General features: G+C 47.3%; 1 protein-coding gene across 3 annotated transcripts in view; it reads right to left on the bottom strand.

Annotated features, from left to right (window-relative positions):
* Positions 1 to 20,292, bottom strand: part of LOC120959204 (uncharacterized) — a 41,902-nt gene extending 21,610 nt beyond the window's left edge. The window contains exons 1-4 of one of the 3 annotated variants that reach the window (XM_040382446.2): positions 20,201 to 20,292; positions 18,733 to 19,011; positions 10,748 to 10,832; positions 9,425 to 9,501 (exon numbers count right to left, since the gene is read on the bottom strand). In XM_040382446.2, the coding sequence (XP_040238380.2) occupies positions 9,425 to 9,501; positions 10,748 to 10,804 (134 nt within the window). In that variant the 5' untranslated portion in view covers positions 10,805 to 10,832; positions 18,733 to 19,011; positions 20,201 to 20,292. Of the gene's footprint in view, positions 1 to 126; positions 241 to 1,577; positions 2,195 to 3,590; positions 7,311 to 9,424; positions 9,502 to 10,747; positions 10,833 to 18,732; positions 19,012 to 20,200 lie in introns of those variants that run through there. The other 2 variants (XM_040382443.2, XM_040382444.2) reach the window with 2 other exon arrangements.
* Positions 20,293 to 26,238: the final 5,946 nt, after the last annotated feature.

Raw genomic sequence — 26,238 nt, 5'->3', positions numbered from 1 at the left:
GTACGGCCCCGGACGGCGTGATGATGGTGGCGAGCTGAGGGTTTATTCAAATGGGAAAAGGGAAGGAAAAAGCGAACCCAAAAGCGTATTAAAGAGGGAGGGGGGAAAGGTGGAGCATTCAATTACCTGAACAGCATGCGTTTGCTGGCCGCGGTAAGCGGGGGTTCCGTGCGTGGCTCCTGGAACTCGGCCGCCGACTGGGCACGGCGCATTTTTCTCTTTTTCCGCCGGTAGCTCGACCTAAGCAAAGGTTAACGAGTGTTTTGTGCGTTTGTTTGTGGATGTGGTTTGTGGTAGTTTCGCGATAAAAGCCGTCGTGCCCATGCATAGGCAGAAGAAGGAAAAATAAAACAAACGGAAGCAGTTTGCAGTTGCACAACCACAACGGTATAACGGTTAGGAAATTAAACAGGATGCGGATGCAATCGAATGCAATCGTGTGGTAAAGTGAGAATTTAAAATAGAGAGAGAGAGAGAAAACAAGAGATTCCAAACAAGGCATTCGAGGTGGATTATGGTGGAAGCCAAAACGAGCGAGAGAGAAAGAGCGATGGCAGAAGAAAAAGGAAGAGAAAGAGAGAAAGCAAAAACACAATTTTAGTTTTAATAAGCTTCGTGCAATCGCGCTGTGCCGTGATGCATCTTTTCTCGTTTTTTTGTTGTGTTTCTTTTTTTTTTCAAGTGGAAAGGGGCGAGGCCTGCCAGGCTTGGCGGTGATGGTGGTGATAATTGAAGAAGATGAAAGCTTCTCCCGGTATACAGAGCAGCAGCAGATGCAAGAGGGATGCAGTTATAGAGTGGTGGTGAGGGGAGCAGGTGAGGGTTAAATTATTGTTTGTTGTACGAAGAGTTTTCCAAGCACAAAAGAAGCAGCAGAATTGTAAAGCACCATTGTTGTTCGTGCGGAGTAAATTATGAACGATTTTGCAATTGCTAAACTCATTATGGTGAGTGATTTTGTGAGCGATTTTCGCTGCGCGTCATCGCGCGAGAGGCCTGGTGGGAATGAAAAGCTTAGCAAATTGCATACCTTTAGGCGTTAAAGTGTGGAGCTAATTAGAATTGCCCATTGAACGCCTACAGTTATGCAATCGTTGGAACATAATTTTAAATGCTGTTTAACTAAAGCTTTAACAGGGAAAGTCGGCGAAGAAGAGTTCAAGACCATCATCAACCAAACAGAACCAAATTCCAAATGTGTGTAATGTTAGACGATAAACGAAGTGCCAAGTTTTTTTTCCAACTTTATCCAACAAATTGTTACTTTTACGCCTTAGGGTATACACTGTACCTAACACGAACGAAAGATTTACTTTTTCTCTGCATTTTCCAGATAACCATCGATTTTAGAGCTACGGGATGGAAAGCACTTTAACTGAGGTTAAAACTGTCAAACTGTCCATTTTCGTTAAACCGTGTGGTCCGTCGTACCTTTCCTTCCACTCTTAAACTCACTGCTACCGGCTCGCTGCACTACGCTCCACCGGGAGCCACTCATCTGACCTTTCACCACCACCACCACCACCACCACCACCAACACCGCCACGACTACCGGGCCCACCGGGTTGAAAACTTACCTCGAGGGCCGCTCCTGACAGAACCGATCGTGACCGGTCGTTTCGACCTCCTTCGCCTCCTTATCGTCCGCGCCGTTGCGCTTGTTCATCGTCGAGTAGAGGTTGAACATCTTGAGCTTGGTCTTCACATTGGTCACCTCGCAAACGCGCACTATGATCTTGCGGCTGCTCTTGATCACCGTATTGATTGTCTTGTAGAAGGAAAAGGACACCTGCGGCCCGACGGCCGGTTGGTCCCGGTCTTTGGGTCCGGTTTTCGGGCCCGGCGTTTCGACCCTGCCCGGTGCTGCCGGCGCTGGCGCGGGACAGATGTGGACGTGTTCGGTTGATTTTTCCTGTATCGCCGATAGTGGTTCCTGCTGCTCCGGCTGCAGGTGCAGCTGGAGCGGTTTCGATGGTTGCTGCTGCTGTTGCTGTGGCAACGGCTGTGCCGTTGGCAGTAGCAGTTGTTCCCTTTGTACCGTGATCGGTTGTTGCTGCGATGGAAGAAGGGTGGATGACGTGTCCGGCGTGCGCAGTTTTTTCTGCTGCTGCTGCTCGGGATGAAGTTTGTGATGCTGTTGCTGCTGCTGCTGCTGTGCTCTAGCCGCTGACGGGGGCTGTTTGTTCGTTGTATCCTAGGAGGCAGGGTCAGTGTTTAAAGTGGTGCCGCAAATTGGGACGCGGAGGCAATTTAAGGAGGAACCGTTTTCTAAAATTGATTTTCCCGAATGAAGCACACCGGCCGTGCACCACGTGTTGCTAATGCGAAAAGCCCCCATAAAAGTAATAGGAGAAGTTTTCGGTGCAATTCGTGCGACGTTGTGACAGAGAGAGAGAGAGAGAGGACTCACAAAAGAGGGAGTTGGTAAGTCTTTTTTTGGTTGGTGAACAGAAAAGTGTGCAGCATTTGTTACGCACGTGTTCACTGGGACTAAGGAAACGTGCAATTGATCAGTTTCTTTATGCTCACTCCGGGTTTAGGGGTACAAATCGTGCCCCGGAATCAACTGGCCATGTATATGCGCCAGCGTACGGGCGGCTCATTGACCAGCTTTGCAAAGTTAGCCCCGTTAGGTGGCCACCTGTACAATGCACGTGTAGTGCTTTGGTTTGGCCACGAGGGTCACTAGCTGCAACAGTGGCGACTGTTTGCGTGTTGGCTCGCGTTTTGTCTGCTCTAGAGCAGCGTGCAGCAGGTAAGCGCATTAAGTCCTACAGGCTCACAGCTGTAGCCGTTTGCCGGGCGGCACAGTGTGCCGGCCGTCACGTGGCGACGCTTTAAGAATCAAACAATTAAGGACACCGAAGTGGTTTGTGAGTTTTTGTATTAAGGTTAGAGGGGGGGAGGGGATGTTTTGTTAAACGAATTAGCTCAAAGAACTCTTACGAAGTTCGGTAAGAAGGTTGTTTATAAAAATCTAAAGTTTAGATACTTTAGAAGACACTAATCTGAAGTACTTATCTAGTTTCAAGGTTGATCTGTTAAAGAAAAGGTACGAGTCATGTTATCACTTAAATGTTTCTTCTTTTAAAGCATTATTTCAAGATTGAAGCTCATTCTGAGAATCATGAATGGAAAATATCCATTAAATTTAAAGCTTTTAGAATATTAAAATAACTTCCTCTATAACTTTGTGTACATATAGAGCACAAACTTTGTGTACATTGGCCCACAAATCTCCACTACTAACGCACATCCTTGTCTACAAGGTAAGGCACCTGTCAGCAAACTCTTCCCTTTCTTACTCCGCTGTGTCAGCTTTGGTAACAAAATTGAACGGGAAAAAGGTAATGGCTGGTATTATTGAATCCGTTCGTAGCGGCGGCGTACGTCCCGACACTCATTTTTTTAACGTACTAGATGGTTGCTACAGTTATTCACCGCGGCGTTGTAGGAGCGGGCTCAAGAAATGTGTTGCCATCCCTAAAATTTTATGTGAGCGCCGTACGTTCCCGCTACGAACGGATTCAATAATACCAGCCAATATCGGGCGGGGTAGAAATTGCACTCGCGAAACACAAACAATTTACCATGCATCACCACCATCCGCGTGTCGGAAGCCGCTTTATTTTCACTTTTCGGCCGAAATCTCCACAGTTTGACGCTGCAAACGAACGCTCCACAAACAAACTGTAAATGCTAACGCACTGCTGGGTGGCACCACCGGTCCGCAACGGAAGAGTTGGCGGCAGCTGCAACGCTCACACCGCACACACCGCCGTTCACAAGCCGTTTATCGACATTTTGGGGGTGCTCAAATAGGCGTAAACCTTGCCCCGTCAGGCGCAACTTCATCGGCAGCAGCACTTGTTCGTTCCCGGAAGGCCAGACCCACGGATGCATTTACATCCGCGACGTGACGTTGTTCGTACCACAGCACACTACACGCACAGCACTTTCCTCGCACAACCCATCGCAGGTACACGTTACAACGCAGTGCTGCAGCGAGCGACAACCATACACACGAAAGTACTGCCTGTCAGCGTCGACGGACGGACGGAACGGATATGAACGCTGGGCTCCGGTCGTTGAAGCCATCAAGCTCGCAAAACGCGCTAGCTCGACTGGGGCTGTTTAGTTACGGGCAGCATTACAAGGTGTGTGTGTGTGTAGGTGGGTTGGCTTTGCGAGTAACGAGTGAGCGTGTTGGTGCAATATACACCGACCGAACCGGGTTTTCGTGCGTTGGTGGTGGCAAAAAAAGGAAACTTATTTCGCTTCGAGGCGAATTGTTGCCTTTGCCATTTGCTCGCCTCCACGCCTTCGCATGGCTGTGTGTGTGTTTGCGTGGCGGTGGTGGTGATGGTTAGGTTTCATGTGTCTTTTTGGCCATTATTGGGATTGGGTTAGCAATCGTTTGGATGACTTCATTGCCGATCAGAGGCCGCCAGGTTAATTAATCATGTATTCGGTGGAAATATCGTTCGATTCCTGGGAAATGGTACGCCCGAATCACGGGTCCTCACCAGAATGGCAAAATAAATAGAGTGGCTTTTTCATTTCTTTTAATTTTTCTTCCTCTTCTGAGCGAGCTGAAACAAACACTCATGAAAAGCATGATTGAACACCTCTGCTCGCTGCGGGAAGCATTAGGTGCGGGGGAGGGACGTGGCGCTCTATGTACGATTTCACTCAAAATTCGCTCCTGCCCGATATGACCTTTGACATTTGGCAGCGCCTGCAAGTATGCAAGTGCGTACGCCGTGGGCAGGTTTTCATTTACCTTTGAAGCGAGCGGGGTACAGCATTTCGCCGCACGGGTTTTGCTTTGACTTGTTTTTTTTTTTGGCCATGAAACGATGAAAGCGGTGGTTATTCTTTGAATGTTGCTGCTGCCTGACAGCAAACCATACGAAGCCATACGTTTGTGTGGGGAAGCGCGTGCCTGGGTGAGAAATGGCACCTTGGAGAGGTGAAAAGAAGCTGAACGACAGAACCGTATATGATACAGCGTGTACCCGCCTCGGGTATCAGCTCCGTGTGTTGGGCGGTGTTGGTGCGAATGTCACTGACAAAGACTGTCTCATTACTCCAAGACGGTGCCGATGCGTCCTTGGTTGACATTTCTCTTTCAAACAACAGTACGAGGGGGAAGGCGGGGCGGAATGGTAAGAGAGGCCGTGAGTGGACACAAACATGTCGCCCACAAGCAACGCCTGCTAGATGACCAGCACTAAATGACACTTTGATGGAGCACACGGCCGACCGGTAGACGGATGGATTGGACTTTCCCCCGGTCCAACGAGCTCCCACCGGATCCGGCTGGGTGTGTGTGTGCTTGCTGGAAGGGTTTAGGTTATGAATTTTTAAAATTTCATTTCACCAACTTCCATTGAGATTTAGCACGCGTCTCAGACACGTTGACACGCTTTCTCCGTATCGTGTCCGAAGTGTGTATGTGTGTGTGTGTTTGTGTGTCGCCAAAGTGAACTGCGTTTTGAAATGCTTCTAAGGCGTTTTCAAGCTCGATGCTTCGTAGCGCCTGAATGTATGCAACACTGTCATCGAAACAGGCCTTTTAACGGCCGCCTTTCCACGCAGCACGCAGTGTGCGCTGGTTTCATCTGGCGCTGTGCACCATATTTCACCAGTTGTGACGTCCCACTCACATTTTGGCACCGCCTTTGGTACTATCACAAAAATGGACGCGAAATGTCAAAATTAAAATTTCAAAACAAAAGCGAACCTTCGGGCGGGTGTATGAAGTTATCAACCTAGATTTGGATGGGCGTTTCGGTGCTCGGGATGGACGGGTTGGGTTGGGGTGGGGTTGGAATTATAATTTTCTCAACCCACTGCGCCTCCGGGTACACTACACGCCGGAGATAAACGCAGTGGGCTGTAAAGCGGGTCGGCTTGTGGGCCGCTTGTAATGTAAGCGACGAGGCGGCCAAAGTTGCGGTCTGTGCTTTGCCCACGGCAGCAAGAAATTACGATCGAGCAAATGCTCGTTAGCCCTTTGACCTTTCTCCATTCTTTTGCGCCGTTGAATAGGGTAGGATGAACGGTTTCATTCCAAAAACGCGAAAAGGGTCCCGCTGTGCATTACTCCGGCGGGGCGGAGAGAGCGCGGCAAACGCAAACACACAAAGGAAAAGTAAAATAGATCACTCGGCGGCTCTCGGTAAGGTTCGGTCCGCGTTTCCTTGTCGCCTTGAAGCACGGCTAGGTCAGTGGCGGGTAGCTCAAGAAGCCACTTAAAACTTTGCAATTGTGCAGCCGGGCTCGCTCATGCAGGAAGATAAACATTGGGCTGCTGTTGCTGCGGGGAAAATGGCAGCATAATCCCTGCTCGATTTGGAAAGCTGCTTACCCGAAATGGTAAAAATAAAACATCTTCCAGTGCCAGTGTTTTCCAAATGCTGTGTGTGTGGCGGTGGTTTTCGACAAAACACTTCAGCCGTTTGCGGACGTTTCACTGATCCACTGGTCGCAGATCCAGCTGCTTAGCTCTCCGCTAGAAGGGCAAATCGGAGGGTAGCCCTTCAGCTCGCGGTTATGGACACGTATTATGGCCTGAAAGTGTCACCGACCGACGGAGCCAGGGTATCGTGCGGCACGAACGAAAACTGGGTGCGCATGAATAATAAATCATGTGTACGCTCGAGGTGTAGAGTATTGTGTGTGGGGACGTATATGCAAGGCGCTCGAGGCGTTGGGTGGTGTGATTTTGGTTTGTGAATTTCAAACTCACTCAGCTGCATCGGTCTATCTAGATCAGCAAGTGTGATGCAAAAAAATGGTGCCATTTCGAACGGGAATTGTAGGTCAAACGAGCTTCACAGTTTGTGGTGGGGGAAATGCTTTGGCTGGGCACGTGCGAGCATATAAAGTTGGATGAACTTTGCGGTGGTTTAAGTTTTGCAATCGGAAGTTCGGGTTGAATTTCTCCCTTTTCGCCTTACGATTGCTATGAAAATTGCATAGCTGCGGGCGCTTAGGGATGATTCGCCTGCACAGTATGCAATCGGTGTCGAAAGCACGTACAAGCCGAAGTTTAGCGGTTGTTTGAACGAGTGATACGTATTAGATTGACTCTAAACTCGCAAATTCGAGCAGATTGTAACGTATTGTATCTTGACGACAAAGAAAATTATCATTTAAATCCATCAATTCATCAGGATCAGGGTGTTCGTGTTTTGCTCTAGAGATTTCATTTCCCCATGCATCCTTAAAAGAACCCATTCGAACGGGACGAAGTGTAAAACCATCATTAAAAAGTCGTTACGAGGCAAGGTCATTTCCCAAAAAAAGAAAACAAAAAAAAACGCACCAAAACCCACTTCTCGTGGGGTGAATGGGCACAAACAAACAGACAAATCGATTCACTAAATGATACAAAACGCAAACGAGGGGACACTCTTGTGTGATTGGGTTTGTTTTTCCGTTGGGGTTATAAAGAGGTTGACCACACCAAATCGGCTAGTTTTTGCATTTGCATGGCAGAAGAAATACGATCAGAACCAAAAAGTAGTTACTGTGAGGCGGTAAGGTTGGATGCTTCCGGGTGATATTCTAGGACAGATAATCTAAAATCAATTTCCAAGGGGTTACAAAATAATCAATCATTCCGCTCGTTTGTGTATTCGGCCTGTCGATAAGCCATCACCTTAAGGCCTTCTGGGTAAGGCTTGTTTTCGTGTACCTTTGCCACAGCATATGTATCTGTATGGATTGAAACCTTCCTGTAACCGGAATAACCGGATGTGTTTGGAATGCTTGGAATTCATTACCGGAATGGATGGGATGGATTAAGAAGAAGGTATGCAAATGCAAAATGATTGTGATTGAAAGTGTGTGGCAAAGAGTTTGAGGTTGGAGGCAATGTGTTTTTCAGGCATGGATAATCGAAAAAAAGAAAACCTTGTTTATCGTTTTGTTTTGCCATTTCCATCAAGCCAACTATTGTACAGTACTTGGTGAAGTAAGCGTAGCGTAATAAGTTGACGTTGAGACAAGTTCCTTTGACGATGCTGAAGCAACTTCAGCGCTGACACTCATTGTAGTTGCAGTCCAAATAAATGCTAATTTGTATCGCCTTCTTTCCTTTGCCACTTTGCTGCAGTATCTCTCCCTTTTCATTGCCCATCAACACCCTCTTCGGGTTGTGCGCTGTTCCTCCCTTTCATAGTTTCCCAATTTTAACACACTTTACGGTCGAGCCGATTCGAGCACGCTCCCTAGCGATCAAGCGATGCGCGTTGGTAGTTCCTCAAAAAGGAGGAAAAAATAAGCAAACGAACGAACAAAAAACGAACACAATGCAAACCGAGCGGAACGGAAGGGCGCAACGGAGAGATGGACATTGTAGGGCTTGAATCGAGATGTAAATTTCATTTTACGTATTCGCAACAACGCAGAGCTACGGCCCTGTGAAATGTGATTTGAATTGGATTTTAAAAGCCCCTCTCTTCACTCACTACTCCCTGCCACAGTAGGGTGCAGTAGGGATTTGATTCGATAAGCGAACTGCCTGCTGCTGCTGCTGCCCCGAAGCACTGTCAGAAATAGTTGATTTGAAGTTCTCACGTAATCCCTTGCCCTTTCGTCAGTGTGTGTGTGTGTGTTTGTGTGAGTGTATACTGTTTTGTTTTACATGTAGACTGTGTTTGATTTGTTGTAACCGGTTCGTTTTGTTCCTCTTTTTTCCATTCCCTCGATGCCGGATGGATTGTATGCCACCAGTACACTCTCCTCGTCGCCTTCCCAAGAGCAGAATCGATTGTTACATTTTACAGCACCTGCCAGACGGTGCTCTGCTGCTGCTGTTGCTGCTGCTGCCTAGGTGAAACATGCCAGTGTTGCAACATTTTATGCTGCCTGTCGTCGTGTCGTGTTGAGACCAAACGGAGAAGGAAATGAGCAAACAAGAGGAACGAGGAACGAACGCAATCGCTCGAGCACGTACAGAGCCGAATCCCAGCCCTTCGTTGACTGTTGACACACTGTTTATGTGGCATATTTTTGCACAATTCACCTTTCACTGCATTTCATTACATTGCACTCGCTTGGGGGAGCACACATTGGTAAACACAGACACACACACACACACACATGCACACGTACATATTCACTGTGTTCCAATATTTGTACCGTTCTGGGATTGTGTTTGTTGTTCTTGTTGCGTTCGTTGCGCCCTGAACGAAACGTTCCCATTTGGGGATCCCACCCGTGCCAGGATGGCACAGCACATGGTGGCGGAATCATTGAGAGAGAGAGAGAGAGCAGAGCAGAGTTGCCTGTGTGTTGCTGGTGCTTGTTTAGCAAGCAGCATTTTCTTGTTCAATGATTTCCACCACCGTTGCGTTCCAGCTTTTTTTTTATCTTCTGCATTACCATCCCCCAGTGCCGTAGCCATATTTACCTGCATCGTTTTATCCAACATGAAATCACAGCCACAGCGCCGAATATGATGACACCGACCGTACACCAGAGTGCACCCTGGGAAAGTGAAAGAGAGAGAGAGAGAGAGAGAGAGAGGGGTAGAAAGAGAATGAGAGTGAACGAGAGACTTAATCAATGTGGAAGAGCAAAATGAACGAAAAATAACGAGCCAACTCATTTATAGGCCATCGAATGTGATACTGTAGCGTGTGAGGGGCATATGGGGCACAACACCGTAATCACCATTTTACGCTCTGGAAAACATCTATGCAAGCTGGGAGCTTACATTCGATGGATAGACGAGTTACAAAATCATTTGCCACACTTGACGAGCGTTTTGCATGAGTTTGAGCCAGGGTGTTGGTTTGGGTTGCATACTTTGCAGGGGCTTTCCCTGTGATTTGGGCTGCAAAGTGCCTAACAGCACGCAATCCGCACAGCAAATCGTATCAGTTGCGTTACACAGTTGCCGTACACTAATGCCATGAGCAGCTGTGGGATGGGGAAATTTTGATGTCTAACATTTAACAATGCTGTGATGAATGCTTCAAACATCCATCATGCATCAGTCCGTTTATTACCTGCCACAGCAATAATTCAATTCTCCCAAACTGAGCAGTGAAAATAATGTGTTTCGAAAAGTCCCTTAAAGGAGGGCGACTGAGTTGAACCTTAAAACTTCAAAGCAAACCAGCTCAACCGGGTGTGTGTGTGTGTGCCTTTTCTGGTTCTGCGTCAGTAAGGTTAAAGGTAGCGATATCATTCACCAAAGAGAACCATTTCTCGCCTGTACCCCAAAAAACCCCCAAAACTACTTCCTCGTAATGCCACGTGGAGCTCATTAACTTTGCACTTAATTTGCGCAACCGAAAGCCGGGAGTGCGAAATGAAGGAAAGGCACGATGATGAAGGTGAAAGAGTAAGTTCGAGCTCCGGTGCCCCCGGTGAACGTTTGATCTGCCCGGTGTGGTAATAAATTCTGCTTCCTTTTGTGACACAGTGACACACGCACGGGAGGCTAAAAAGAATGGTGACGTTTTTTGGTCTGCACGGTAGAAAGGTTTGCAGCAAAATTTGCAGACGAAGAAAAAAGGGTCAGATGGAGCGAAAAAGTTGCCGGAAAATGCGGGAGAAAAGTTATCACCGGAGCAAAATGAATGTTTGGTTGCGTGAATGGTGAACCAGGGAAAGGTGTTTGTGCTGCATGGTGGAGTATATTAATGACCGTGTGGTTTGTGTGTGGGTATGCACGGTGGTATGTGAAGTTGGCCGGCGAGAATTTGTCCGTTGCTGGGATACTTACAACCCAAAAATGCGGCGATGAGCTGTAGCTATTGTTGTGGCGTAAATCAACTTTCATTTCCCTTCAAGCGCAAAGTCACGTTGACCTGAAACGAAGCAAGAGAAGCAGAATGGACTGTGTGAGTCGTGCGTAGTAAATAGTAAAGTCATGCTTTGATATGAATGTTGACGTGTTTTTATATTCCTCCCCTTGTCACGAGCCTCAATCGCCCTGCAATGCGATAGCGATATTTACAGATGCTTTCATTATCAGATGACACCTCGCTGTTGACAATACACTTCATCTATCTCTAATTATACACTACAGTACACTGGGGCAATGTACGAACTCACGCCCTCCCTTCAGAGTGAGCACTCAAAAAGCACTCCGCTCGGACGTGATCCGATGGATGACCCTTGACACGGTGCCCGAAGGATCAGTACGCAGCCAGCAAGCGCATCATACGCGTGACCAGGCGTCTCCATGGGAAAAGGGGCTCGTTTTTGGTTTGGTGATGGTGATGGCACCCTTTAGAAGGGTTGCCATCGTGCGTTTGTTTGTGCCGGCGGATGGTCGGGAGGATCTGGTTCAATCTGATAAGCATTGTGCCACGGTGGTCCCTTTACGGTCGGAAAAGGAAACTCACTAGACGACAACTGTCAGCTGCACGCGTTTAGCAGGGTTTAGTAGCGTTGAAGCCTTCAGCTTTGGGTGGAATATTTAAGCGAAGTGTCATTCATGATTTCAAAGAGATTTTAAAAAGCATGTATATAACTCATATTTAATTCATTGTTTGTTATTTTTACTCTATGTTTCTATTTAATTCGATTTTCTCTATTCAATTTAATTCGAATTTTCCAAAACGTTAACGACAACAAACCCTGCATTTTTCATGTCCTTTTACCCCTCTTTTAGTTTTTACCAGGGATTTCCGTCTCGGTTAACCCAAGATTTACGTGCGCTGACGAAATGATTGAAACTGTCACACGAATCGCAAACCGTAGCCCGTTATTTTTGGCCAGAAGACACTGGGTGGCGGTGGTGGATGGTTTTGATTAGATAATGCCCGGTCAGGTGGTAATACTGTCTTACTAGCGACCGGCCAGCACCGGCTTTAAGCACCGGCACAGGGATGGCTCGAAACAAAAGCTTTCGCACGCGCTTAGGACGCAATTCAGTGGCGGGCGTGCGAAACGGGAACGGGAGAGTTGGCCCAGCATTCAGCGCCTTCACCTCGTCAGCTCGCCATTGAGTGACCGACCGTGCTCGCGCACCATTTGCACCGTGGTCAGACTCCTTCATCCAAGTCCCAGGTCCACCGCAGGTCGTGGAGCTTGGGAAGATTTTTCAATGCGTGGTACGCCTCACCTCGCTTACTTGCGCTTACGTAAGAGACTCTCACCAGAAGACGAACCTGGCGTGCGTGGGAAGGAACTGAGTGAGGGTGGGGTGGAGGATTTTACAGCCAAACCGGGCAAACCGAACGTGGAGCCCTCACGCGCCATGGTCGTGGGGCATTAACGGATTTATACGGCTTAAAATGTGATGGAGACGAAGCGATGAACAGAGAGAGAGTGAGTGAGTGTTCTCACTTAATGGGATTGGCTTCGCTGGGGCAGGTTGGACATTTGGGCGGTGTGTGTGGGCGGTTGGTGGTGGTGAGTGTGAAAATCTCTGTCATTGTAATTGGAACGAACTGAAGCGAACGAACTGGGAGCCGATGAAAGACGAAAAGTCAACGGTGGGTGGGTAAAAAGAAAGCAGAACGAAAGCGACGTGGACCGTGGATTGGCAATTTTTCGTAACAAACATGAACGGGATTTCGCGGACAGGCAGGGAAGGTGTGCGACCATCAAGCGACCATTGTAAATGTAATTGTACGGCTTCGGTTATGCAGTCGGGCCGTGTGATAGAGGACGGAGAGGATTTGATTGGAAATTAAATTGTGAAATTCAATAGCAAACTAGCGGATGGTCGGCTTACGTGCGGTGGTGGTGCTGCTTTGTTTGATGTAACTTCTATCGGGGAAACTGGAACTACAGCCGATACGGAACGGTGCACATCTGAAGGTCTATTGTGACAGGTTTGGGCTGTTTCCGGTTATTGTGTGGGGCCCAGTGCCGCAGCAATTGTATCATTAAACGTTAAATTAATTGAGACCGTTCGTTAATTAGATCCGCCGCATGTGAAGCGCAACACTCACACACACACTGCCTTTGCCTTGATGCGTATAATTCAATGGGGATTGGTGGTGCGATATGAACGATTTATGGAATTGGTGTCTGGCCCATACCCACTGTATCTGTATCACTGACACAAGGCAAACGGAGACCGTAAATCGATTGTACCGTAAAGCAACAGCAGAAGCAGCAGCAGGCGCTCCGTGACCGTTCAGCAGGACCTGCAACCATTTGCTGCGAGGATGCAATTTAGAAGATTTATATTTCATTCGAACCCTGTCGCTGCAGCACCGTGGTTCAGTGAACTTCGGTACCATGCAGCAACTGCACGATCGATGGCCAATTTGATGGTCCGATATTGCGCACGGAAACAAATAGAAAGAGAGAGAGAGATAGAGGACAGAAATGCAACGTGGACAGAAGACGTAAATTGGGTCAACAACTGCTGTTTTGGAATTCAATTTCCAGTGTCCATTCTTTCGTACAAATGGACAAACAAACATACAAAGCAGTTGAATAAACATCAACAGCGTATGGTTGGTCCCCGTTGGCCTTTCCCACGTTGACAGGTTAAACAAGGTATATATAGAGGGTTGGGAAGCAACATTTTCCACAGTCCGGTGCGTGATTGTGTGTTAATAAAGGCAGCTAAGTATGCAATCTGTACAGCACAAATTGCTTTGCATCGCATTCGCGTACTGCCTGCTAAAACTATGATGTTAACAACTTGTTTGTCGAGCGCTAACAAGCTTGTCAGCTGGGCGGGCGGGATGTCGTAGAATGCGTACGCGCACAGCATGCCCGCGAACAGGCAATAAAGCTACCTTATCGAGGCTGACAGTAGCAACGCACATTTGCAGAGCCTACTGGAAGATACCAACAGACAGTGACACACACACACATTGGTAAACAACGTACGGAAGCGTCAAGGTGGCGTCACAGTGGCGACGCAATGGTGACGCTACAACTGTCACCTCCCTCCTGTCACATTCGGATCCGGTTCGAAGGACCAAATTGCTGCAACAACCGGTCGCGCGCTTGTGCGCCATAACTTTTGTCCCATCGGTTGTCCCTTCAGTTTGAGACTTGAATTTGGCTGACGCCTGTTTTTTTTCTTTTCTTGCTGGGCGGTTGTAAAGGCTACGATGAAGATAATAAAAGCAAAACAAAGTGAACACTCGATTAAACTGATAAAGGGAGCTGAACGAAGAAGAAGAGGACCACCGAGAGAGAAAAAGCAAACTGTCGGCGGATCGCTTCGGTGCCGTTTCCTTTTTGTTTGCCCCTTAGCGCTTTGCTGTCCTTGGTTTCCTTTCGGCTCAAATCTAAATTTATATGCCGAGTCCGTCATTCAATCCGCTCGGGGGTCGGTCGGTCGCCTTATGTTCCGAGTTTATGTGTGTGCAGCGCCCGCTAGAAATAGTGGGCGACGGCTAGTGAGCTGGCCGGCTGTTGAATAAATGTATCGAACAATAAAGGTTGGCTTTTTATGCGCTCGCATTTTGTCGCCAGACCGTCCAGCAAGGATCGCGAGGGCACCCGTTCGCATGTCGGTTCTTGTGTGCTTCGTGGTGCCGTACCGTTGGAGCTGTTGTTGTGTGTGTGCCAAGCCAGCTTGTAAGCGTGTTGGTGCCTTAGTCCCATCGCCCATTCCGTTGTTTCCCCTCCCTCGAGTAACGAAACGGCGTTTCGATTCCACTTATCATTATCGACTTGAATGAAACTGTGTTATTTTTATCCGGAGCTGGCGCCTTCGGTGGAATTAAAAAAAAAAAAACAACAACCCCGCTCTCCCGGAAGGCCACAAGGAAGCCGCACACAAGGCAAGCAACGCGATGGTGCGATAGGTACACACACACACACACACACACACACAGTAGCATAAATTATTGACCGAATGCTTGGCCGGGCGGATGGGCGGGCGCGCCGAAGTTCATCGTGGAAACTGTCTGCAGTGTTTTGTGCGTTCCGCGTGCAGAAGGCCGAGCGGCCGGTCGAGCGGCTTGCGAAACGGTCGAACAATGTCATCCAGTATGCATGAGCACGGCGAGCTACAAAGGCAAGATCCAATCAATCATTACACCATCGAATCGAATCGGTTAATAATGCAATGGACCAATGGGTGGAATAACACTTTTGCGCTAATGTCGGTTTCGATTGGTATCAGCAGCAGCAGCAGCAGTAACGCGGTTGTGATGGTTATTTTTACGCGAAATCATTTCGTTTCACTTTACTGCGCCGTATCTTGATCTGGGCTGGTTGGAAATAAAGTGTTGGGGAAAATGGGGCAATGGCGGATTGCATGCGTCATTGCCATTGAGCTGAGCTGGTGGAGCTAGTTAGGCGAAATGTTTACGGTGCACTATACACGTCAAGTAGTGCATCAAAGTAAGCGGCAATGTGCAATGAGCGTAAAGATGTAAGCGGTTGTTTGTATCGTCAACGATTGATTGCATACTTTCAGGCGCATTTGCGTCACAAATCGCCCAAAGTCATGCAATGCGTGTAGCAAAACGGATTTATTAAACATTTATTTGTTTTGCTCATTCGATTGAACTGATCGAATGCATTAAGACTGTTAATGGGGAGAATTTAAACAATGTTTGAATACCCTCAACATATTACACACACAAAGAATACATTGTATATAAATATAAATCCCCCTCCAGGACACGAAAGGTCCACTCAACGATTCGGTGAACAACGGCTAATGAATAAAACAAATTCAACCGAGGCAAACGCACGAAACATCATAAGCTTGTTAACGCTGATCACCCGTGGCCATTCAATCATAACATTCGAATCAAACCCCGGGCCGCCCAGAGCAGTCGGTCGAGGCAAAACCGGCCCAACCCGAAAAAGGGTTTATCAAAACATTGGAAATAATTAACCTCCACTGTGACCTCGAAACCGAAGCGCCCACTGCCACCGAGGGAAAGGTCATACTTCCGGTGACCGCACAGCACACCGTTCGGAGCTGCTTCTCTCTCTCTCTCTCTGTCTCCCTTTGGATGCCAATCCATTCGGTAGTAATTTAGGCGCATCTCGAGAGCAGGCAGTGCGTGTGTTTATTTTTTTTTATGTTGATTTTTGTATATTGCCTTCTTTCTGCATTCTCGATCGCGTTTAAGCACATCACAAGAAAAAAAGAATCCATCCAACGCACGAACTGAGCGCAGAGAAAAGGGACAAATCGCAAAATGGAAGCGGAGAAAAAGGATAAGTAAAGTTTAACCAACATTTTCCATCGACCCACGCAGCCCATGCGGTGTCGCGGATTCAAACGCGAGGAGGAATAATAATTAATACCGAAAAGGGTTGATTTTTAGTCAAACGTTTTCCCTTTTGGTGCAAGAACGGGCAGCCAACGGTGGAGGAGATTATAAAAAAGCGAAGAGCGACAACTGCGAACAGCGAGATTTATTTCACGCGTCGGCTCTATGGGAAAATGTTTGTATGTTTGTTTTGAGTTTTGAGATCGTTCGCCTCTCCACCCAAAAGCGAACGGTCAATAATTCTCAGATCCAAAAAAAAAAAAAAAAAAGACGGCAGAAAAGTTGCTGCTGCCGCTAATGAAGTCGTGCGTAAATGGATTATAATTTGGATGAAATTTCCACCTCCCCCATTCTAAACACCGAGTCGAAGAGTTTAGCGTTGCAGCGATTTAAAGTTTCCCTGCTGCTGCTGCTTTCAACATAGCGCAAAGTTCAACACGGCGGCGCAAAAAAGGGCAAGGTGGGAGGAAATTATTAGATTATTCCCGCACAATCTGGTCGCTCTTCTGCTCTGTTGCTCTCTTTCTCTCTGTGTGCGCGGGTTTAGGATGGGGTGGGGTTTTGGGGTTGATGGCGATGATTCGTTTATTTGTCGGCGAGCGATTGAAATAAACGTGTCAACAACACAGAAACGCGCCCCAGCAATTGTCTCCCTCTTTGGGGAAGGGTGGGAAAACTGGAAAAAGGCGGAAAATAAGCTTCCAAAAGAAACACAAAAAGCGAACCATTTGCTCGTACGTTCGCTCGTATCTTTCGAATGAGATGCAAATTAAAAATCAATGCACAGTCCTAGTTTGTGCACGCCGTTCGCCGTGTGCCGCTGGCAGAGCATTTCGTAGCAGTGGTGGCGGTGGTGTTGATGAAGTTTCAACTCTCCACCATGCATGTATTGCATTGTATTCGTATCTTTTTGTGTGTTCGTTCTCAAGGGGTTTCTTTACCAAAGCAAGGCAGAATCCATTTTGCCAGCAGCGAGAAAGAAAGAGAGAGAGAGAGAGAGAGAGAGAGAGAGAGAGAGAGAGAGAGAGCGAGGCAAACAGATAGTGTGAGTGATTTTTTCCTTCATTTTTATTTGATGAGTTTCTAAATGATCATCCTCGGCCCTCCCCCCGTCGATGTTGACCTAAATACGAACGCATCATCGTCGTTTCGCCCGGCGCTTCGGAGCAAATGTTGAAAACGCAAGTGACATTTAATTTCTAATACGAATACGAATCCCTGCCAAATGTGTCACGTGTCACGGCGGATTCTACCTTCCCGGGCAACGGGTGTTTCCTAGCAACCGGTGATGTAGGTCGTGATTTAACGATTGATTGCACTGGAAAAGATGGCAAAGATTGCCCGGAGGCTTTTCGGGTCCTTCCGGGAAGTGTGGGTGTGCGCGCGCTTTTGCAACGCGTTCGAAAAGCGGATGGCATTGAAGAAAGCAAGTCTTGCTCGTCGTTTATTGAAAGCTAATCATCCGGAAGGGCAGACAGGGCTGGAAAAAGGAGATGGTGCGATCTTGCTCGAACCGTGCTCACGCGTTGATCCCGGTGACTGGTGTTGGATGGATTGTCTGCTCCCGGAAAATCCGCACCACCACACTCCGGGGATGGTAAGGGAATAACAATAGTTGAAACTCCAAAGCCAATTTCGGCTGTGTCTGTGGAAGGACAACTATGAGGTTCTCTTGATTGATGGATGAACTTCCCACTATTGGTTGGTTAGTACGCCAATGCGTGTAGTTGCATGAGATTTGTAATTGAATATGTTAAACCATTTCTCACTGAAATCTCATTTAATTCAATACAAAAATGGGTAAAAAGCACTATTAAATTGCCAACAGGATAGAAGAGTCAATCATTGCCTACTACTCATGGAACTACCTTCTGGAAAGTTCCACTCAGTTATACGCCTGAATCGCTGCAATCTTACGGCATCGTAGGCAACAAGCCATCCGTTCCGGTGGGCATTCGAGCCTGTTTTCAACAGCGCAGCGCAACAGCGTGTCGTTAAAATGCAAATAGTGTTGTGCACACACCTTCCGCCGCCGGGTAGGGAGGGGGGGAAGTAGAAGACGCTCGCGTATCAAGATTATCGTCCCGACGCGCGACCGTTACGCCAAAAGCACGTGCAAACGACAACAGGCTTCTTCGCGCATTAGTGAAGCGTGGCGGCTGAGTAGCAACAGAAACAGGGTTGATGATACAACCCCACACACACACATACGTACATAAAATTACAAAAAAGAACGACGGCAAAAACCGGAAGTGGAAAGGCGAACACGGCGAACACGCGCGATAAGAAAATGGGTTTCTTTTCTTGCTTATTTCCGGTGTATTAAATGGCAAGGGATGGCTACCAACAAAAAAAAAAAATACAGATACTCTCAAAAGACTGCTCTACCCAACGCCCTGGGGGTAATCAGCACGAACAACAACAACAAAAAAAAGAAAAACACATCGATTGAGCGGCGGGGAGGAGACATAAAATTCAATTGCGGAGGAGGTTTTTTCGTTCGCGTGGCTAAGTGTGCGGCAAAGCAACACAAGTGGCTATACATTTTTACCTTGGCATCGTTTCCGTCCCGCCTTTGAAAGAGCGATTGTTGTTTAGCCGCGCGCGTGTGTGTGGGAGGAAGGTGGGTTGGCGGCGCTGGATTCAAGCGGGCTGCTCTGGCCAGAGATGAAGCTGGGCGAACACTTTCAATCGACACCAGGGCCGCGTTAGGCGTATTTTTTTCCTCGTGTCTCGATTTTTGTTTTTCACTCACTTACACACATACACACACTCCTATGCACTCACACACAAATGCACACTTTTTGTCGCACACATCAGCTTCCTTGCGCTGCAAGTAATGACGTAGGTAATGACGGCAGTAGTAGCAGCGGGTGAAAAAAAAGGAAAAACGAGATGGAAAACCCACAACAACGAAACGCAACAACCTTCCCTAAAGGTTGATGACGTTGTACGAAGTTTCCACCAACACACTCACACCCGCGTACTTGCTTGTTTGCCGTCAATTTGAATCATACACACTCACACACACGTACACGGTTATATATAAATACCTAGACACACACACACATACACACCGAGCACGCTAGAGGGAAACCCACGCGACGCTTGCCTTTTCTGTTTACTGCCTGCCCTTTTGCTGACTCCTTTTTTTGTTGCTTATTTCGTGGCTTGCTTTGTTTTCCCTCCGTAGCAGTAGCACGAAACCTCTGTTCTGTTTACACACGCACGCACGCACCACACACACTATTTCGTCATCGCAGTAAGCGTCGTCGCCCGCATCACACACTTTCCTTCTCTTGCGTTACGTTGCTGGAAGGTGTTTTATCGCTTTTCCGATGCCTCCCGATGCCTGAGCACAAGTTGGCAATCGCTAATCTGCCCAATTTTGCCCTACAATTTCCACTAGTGTGTGTGTGTGTGTGTGTGAGTGCGTGTAGTCTTCCGAAAGAAGCCACTGAGGGTGATGATGGCGAGGGGAATAAAAAACACGACCAAGTGCCTAGCGTAAAGTGCCGTCCCTTTAATCCTTTTGTGCAGTATCCGGCTCAATTAGCCCTGCACGCACTTGTATCTTCCTTCTCTATAATTCTCTCTTTCTCTCTCACGCACACAGACACGCATACGCTCACACACACACACACTCCCCTGCACTCGCTCTCATTCTTCCAAGCAGCCGGGGCTCGGGTAATCTGGGTTTCTCGGCTGCTTTCGGGCTGCACACCCGATCTGTACCGTGGTAGCTCCCGGTTTGTCCTATTTTTCGACCGTCTGGAGCTACTTCCCTACTCACAGGGTGTAGGTGCGTATGTGCGTTTCGGCACCGTAGCCAACGAAAACGGCAGCCACACACAACACAGCACACCTAGAGTCCGGATGGTAGTTTCTTCACTTTTTGCTAGTAAAAATGGCGTTCACAAAGCTCTACAGTCCGTTTTTGAGACGGTTTTTTGTTTGCCCTATTCCCAACGTCTAACATGCAAAACGGATCCTCCCCACCTCCCAAAAAAAAACTGCACCTGCACAAAACCGTCAACTCCTTTCGGACACTTCCGCGTGAGCAACAACCGTGCTGTGACGTACGTGCACTCCGAAATAGCTTCTCCCTTCGACTGAATGGGAATCGAATTTTCCTCTACCCTAAATTGAGGAAAAACGGCAATTTCCTCACTCATCATCGAGTGTGGTTAGTGTTTGGGAGAGGGAGAGCGAGCGAATCCGCTCCTGAGCCAGCTTATAGCACGGAGATGAATCCTCTCCGTGCGGTGGGTTCGGGTGAGCTTCATCCCTTTATCGCATGAGCGAATATGAAAGGAGCACGAGTTTTTTTTTTTTTTTTGGGTAATGTTGCCGAGAGAGCGAGAGAGAGGAAAGCATGCCGTTGCCCATGCTCTCATAACAACAGAGAGGCATCTTTCGGAGTGCTATTTTTCCCCTCCAAAACGTGCTGCATACACAGCACAGAAGAAAAAAACGACGCATCGCCTTCTTTTGTTTGCGGAGAGTTCATCTCAAGCGAGCCAATCTCGTTCGCTCGCTCTCTCTCTCTCTCTCTGCTCTCTCTCTTGGCAGCATTTTCAGCAGCGTGTAGGCGTACGCGGTGCACGCGCCAGTCGCTACTTTATCACCATGGTTCATGGTGGGAAAACAAGATTTTTCCCCTTTTTTGGTGCTGGCGGTTTATCACAATGACACACATTTACGCAATTTTTAGCTCCCGCTCGTGCTTCAGATGAAAAAGAGGGATAGCGTACAGGTTGAGAAAGAGAGAGAGAGAGAGAGAGAGAGAGAGAGAGAGCGCGAGCGTACAATAGAAGGAAACTGTAGGGGAGATAGGTATGGTTGGGAGGGAGGAGATGCGGAAACTCGAAATAATGCACCTGTTTGCAGTGGGTGGACCGCGAGCAGGGAACTCGTAAAGATGCGATTTTCCGATTTAAACATAATCAGCTACACGAGAATGAGCGTTCGAGGTACAGAGAGAAAGAAAGAGAGAGAGAGAGATAGAGAAGTAGAGAAAGGAAGGCAGGAAGGCGGTGATGAGTGTGGAACGAGAACGAAATTGTGAGCTGTGGAGCTGTGAATGGTAATGACTAGGAAATAGGTGGATTAGGAGCACAATCCGGACAACAAAGCAAGGAAGGCGGAAGGAGAGAGCAAGGGTAGACAAAAACAACGGGCTGGAAAATTATGAAAAGCTTTCCTTTTACCTGTGTGTGGTTTCGTTTTCTTTGTTTGGTTGTTTTTCTTTTCTTTTAAAATGGAAACGACCGCACCACTTACACACACACACACACTCCCCAGTGGAAACGGGCCTAATCGTCGTGAAAATAACAAAAAATAGGCCCCTTTTTGCACAGCGGATTGCATACATTTAGGCGTACATTCGGGGAGCTAAGCGCCTAAAGTTATTCAACCGCAACACCGCAACGAGTAAGAAGCGCCCGTTGCTTTGGAAAAACTTGTCTGCTCATCCAAGCAAGCCCTGTCAGCCCTGATTGCTTCATCAAAGCAGACAGGTCGTTGGCGATGAGTTGTATTATCCTGCATGGCTTCGCATGTATGATTGAATGATTATGGGATGTCTGCCTTTCTCCCTGCCTATCTCTCTGATTCGCTCGTCGGCCTTTTGTCCAAGTCCTTCCAGGAAGATAAACTTCCTCTGTAAAAGCGTACGGAGCGCGTGTGTGTGAACGGTGTAAGCTTCGTTGGGCGCATAATTTCACTGCACCTCACGGACTGGGCACATGGAGCCCTTGCGGAGCCACATGCTTTGCCATGAGAATGCATAATTATTTGTAAATTATTTACAGGCACATGTACACATCGGTGTTGAGCACAAACGCCTGGGTTAAGCCGATCAAGAGTGGGTTATTGCCCTTCGTTGCTTCGGTTTGGCCCAGAGGGCTGTCGTGATTGCGCTCGGAACAAGTGGAATATTCTGAGAGTAGGATGTGGATTAGATGGATTTTTGATGAACATTTTTTTTCTAAATTGAATTGTATCAAATGACGAAACCGTAAACAGCCATTCATCATACAAGTTACCAGCGGTTACCTGCGGTAACAGCCGCAAGTGGGTGGATATAAATACCACAGATACGCACACACCGACACACACACACAATCGATAATCGAATTCTCGGTGGAATTCGATCACTTAACCGACCGATGACCCAGCACGGCGGGCTGCCCTGCCCTGCACTTCACCCGCTTTACCACCAGGTTGCAGGAGCAAGCGTTCTCAGACGCTGACGTCAGCAGGAGCACTTCGTTCGTGTGTAGCAGGAGGTCTTGCTTGTTTTTTTTGTCTTTTCTTTCAACCTCCCAAAAGCACTCCATGCTTGCCACATTCTGGTTCGCTCGATCGTGTAACCGATATACGTGCTGTTTTGTTGCTTTGGAGGAGACAGGAAACGGGCGCTGTTTTATTTTACTTTCCGGCCACGAAAGCAAGAAGTGGCTCTTCTCGCTGGCTGGCTGGCTGGCTGGCTGGCTGGCTGCTTGCATAATCGAGAATCGGGAAGCTCTCGTGGCCGCTTTGGCCGACTCGACCAGTACTTCACCGATGCGCCCCCCCTGCGGCAAGTGTACATTCACAGCCTTACATAACACGCGAGCGACCATGTGAGTGTGTGTGCTGCTGATGCCATCCAAGTTCCAGTGCTATCATTGAGCTTTCTTTTTATGGTCAATGGTACACTCCCCCTTCTCTCTCTGCCCAGTACACCGAGGGACACGTACCTTGAGTGTATGCGTGTGAGTGCTGTGTATTATAATTCGGCCAGATCGGTGGCAGATCGGTGTGGCGGGAATGTTTTATCAAGCACTTTATTTTGCTCTTACGAATTTTCTTTCAGCAAATGTTCGGGAAAGAACTTTTCCTTCTACTCTCTCTCTCTCTCTCCGTCTCTCCCTCTGGTGGAGACACATGCTTCTTGTTCCTTTTTTTACTTCTTTTGTCCACAAAAAGTTGTACCTTGTTTTCGGTTTGGCGAGAAAGAATCAGCAAGAAAGAAAAAAAAGCGTCCCACAGGAGATGTACGCTATTGTGGTGTTGCTTTATCAAGTTTTTTTTTGGTTGATATGTCTTAGAGTGGAAATGGAAGCTTACCGAATAATCAAAATTGTGAACCTTTTGATAAACAATACGAATTTTCAAAAGAATCTATTGAAATGCCTATTAAAACGTGAAAAACTCATAAACCGCCTAAAAGTATGCAATTGGAATGACATTGCTAGTTTGTTGAATGCTTTCTACGTGCCTTTTAACAAGTCAAAGTGTTTCAGCAGGGTTAAAGTAGAGGCTGAAGTGCTGTATGCTTCCAGCGGATGGTCCACAATATCACTTTGCCCTACCACTGGCACCGCAAGAATGAGTGTGCAAGTACATGGAAAATTGAAAAATTGAGTGTATCCATCGGTTGCGAGCAGACTGGTTGTTTCGTATCATTTGGAAGAATGGTTCCACGTGCTCGTAGATGTGATTCATAATGTTTGCGCATGTGAAATTATGGGTTTTATTGTTTTGCTCCATCGTGGAGTTGCACATTGAAACCTTCTTCTCTACGCGCAAGTGTACTGCCTCCCATTCGCCCATTCAAATGTGCTTCTCTATTATGAGTAATTTGCTTTTAAAAGAGAAAAAATCCACTCCACTGCTGCTCTATGGGCGCTTCCATCGTCGTTGCCCACAAATGTTCACTTTATTACGTACCTTCGACCTGGCAAAGGTGTTGCCATGGCTACCACAACTACCGTGCTGGAAGCTTTTCACCTTTTGCGTCTTTGACGGCAGGTTGCTGCTGCTGCTGCTGCTTTAAATGTCCCGCAGGATTAAAATGTGCCGCACTGGGGGCAACATCCCCATCCGCAGTACAGGTAAGCTCCGATTTTATGAGCTACCGAGATAAAGCTAAGCAAGCAAGCGGTAGGAAATGAGCTTAAGGTTATCTGGCGGGATGCATTCTGTCAGAAAATATCGGACTGTGGCGTACCACGGCCGACCACGGTGGCCTTTTACCTTGCTCTTGCCAGTTTACGATCGGTAGTTAAAACTAAACAGGGCGCATGGCGCCATCATTTCGGTCAAATAGAATCGCTGTGGGTCTTTTTCGGTGGCGTTGTCGTTTGTTGTTGTGCTTCCTTCTTACACCGTGTGTTGTCTGGGCGGGCAAGTTAGGGGGACCGTCCTCCTCTTCCGTCCCCCTGCGAGAGCTAATGTTAAATAATGTAAACCATTCCCGCACCTTATGCTGGCTGCCGTATCGCATTACGGACCGTATCGCTCGTCACATTCTGGGCCGAGTTCGGTGGCGTGAAAAGTGTGTCCGTGTGTCTCGCGCTCCCAAAGCGGAAGGAAATTGATTTTCCAAAACTCGCTACGACACGGGCAGAAGCCGGCATCGGTACGATCGGCATCTTTACCGTTAGTGGTGTTCTTTTTTGCTGTTGTTGTTGCTCTGGGATAAGTATGATTAATTGGTGGCTTATAAAATATTAATTAAAACGATGGTTTATTGTAGTGTGCCAAGACACGCTTGTAACACGCTCGGCGACCAACGATGATGAAGTGGAGATAGCGAAAGCAAAGGCGGGAAGACGCCGGGGGTTGACGAAAAAGAAGAAGAAAAAAAAGGGTTCACTGAATTATGGATGAGTGTGTCATTTTTCATGAGGAAATTAAAGAGAGCATGAATCTTTTGTGCTCGTGAGGCTGGGCTGGTTTTATTTTTCGCAGCCGTCTCTGCCGACGGCTTCTCGATGGGTCGGAGCGGAAGGGAAAATGACGGGTTTTATGGCGGTTTAGATGAATTAATATTCGTCTGCATGGTGCTCGGTGCTGTATGTATGAGGCAATCATATGGAGACATAGTGTCATTCATGCGCGAAGAGAAGTGATGGGTAATGTATTTATGCTGAAAACTCAAATAAAATGTAGTTTCGCATCCTTGGAAGAGCAGTGATCCCCTAAAACATTTATGTTTAATGAATTATTAAAGATTAAACAATAATTTTAATCTATTTTCAATATTAAAGTAAGCCTGTTCAATGACTCATTTAAAAATAAAAACAATAATAAAAATAATAAACTGATTTTTCAATACCAAATTGACCGCCACACTGCCTTCGTAACCGAACGGCGCGATTCATGTGAAACGATGCCGTGCAGATTGCATACCTTTAGGCGAATAAACATTTGAAAAAATCAATTATCCGTTGATTTTTAACGCAGCTCTTCGTTTCTTCGCGGTTAAACGGTGTTTTTTTCTGAAATGCAATTAATTTAACTGTTGGCAATGCTGTTGCTTTCCGTCTTTTACAAAGCCAAGATGCTAGCGATAAAAAAAAAAAACATTTAGCCCATAGCCAGCAACAGCCATAGCCATAAACGACCAGAGAGAGAAATAGAGCACGGCGAACAACGATAACCTGAGCCAGTTTAAAATAATTACGGCTTTGTAGCGCAAACAGCGCAAGTCCATTCCACGGTCCGCATTCCGCACGCGTTAATAGCCCTATTAGCTGGCAATAACTATTACTTCTTTGGTGTAGTTGTTGTTGCTATTACGCGGTGCGCATTGTTTCCCATTCCCATCTTTTGCCCTCTTTTTCTGCATTTGTTCCCTCGAGGAAAGTATAATTGATTTCAGCTATCATTAATTTTCATCAGCAACTCAACGCGTACCACCGAATGCTTCCGCTGGAATGGAATGGAGCGCTCCCAACACGGACTTGCGGTGCGGTAGAGAGATGATCTCTCTGGCGTCGCTGGCTGGGGGAAGGCTTGGAACGGGGTAATAAAATCTACATCGATAAAATGAGTCAAACCGGTCCGTCTGGCTGGCAGGTGGAATACAGTGCGTCACATTGTTTGAATTTTAAAATTAAAATGAATAAATCGGCCTCGCAATTGGATCGCTTCGGTGGCATGCTTTAGAGAGAGAGAGAGAGAGAGAGAGAGAGAGAGAGAGAGAGAGAGAGAGAGAGAGAGAGAGAGAGAGAGAGATAGCAGAGTGCAAAAAGAACACTTTAAAAGACGTTTTATAAAAAAGAGG

The sequence above is a fragment of the Anopheles coluzzii genome, chromosome 3, assembly GCF_943734685.1.
Source record: "Anopheles coluzzii chromosome 3, AcolN3, whole genome shotgun sequence".
Taxonomy (NCBI): domain Eukaryota; kingdom Metazoa; phylum Arthropoda; class Insecta; order Diptera; family Culicidae; genus Anopheles; species Anopheles coluzzii.
This window is presented reverse-complemented; position numbering and strand designations above follow the sequence as displayed.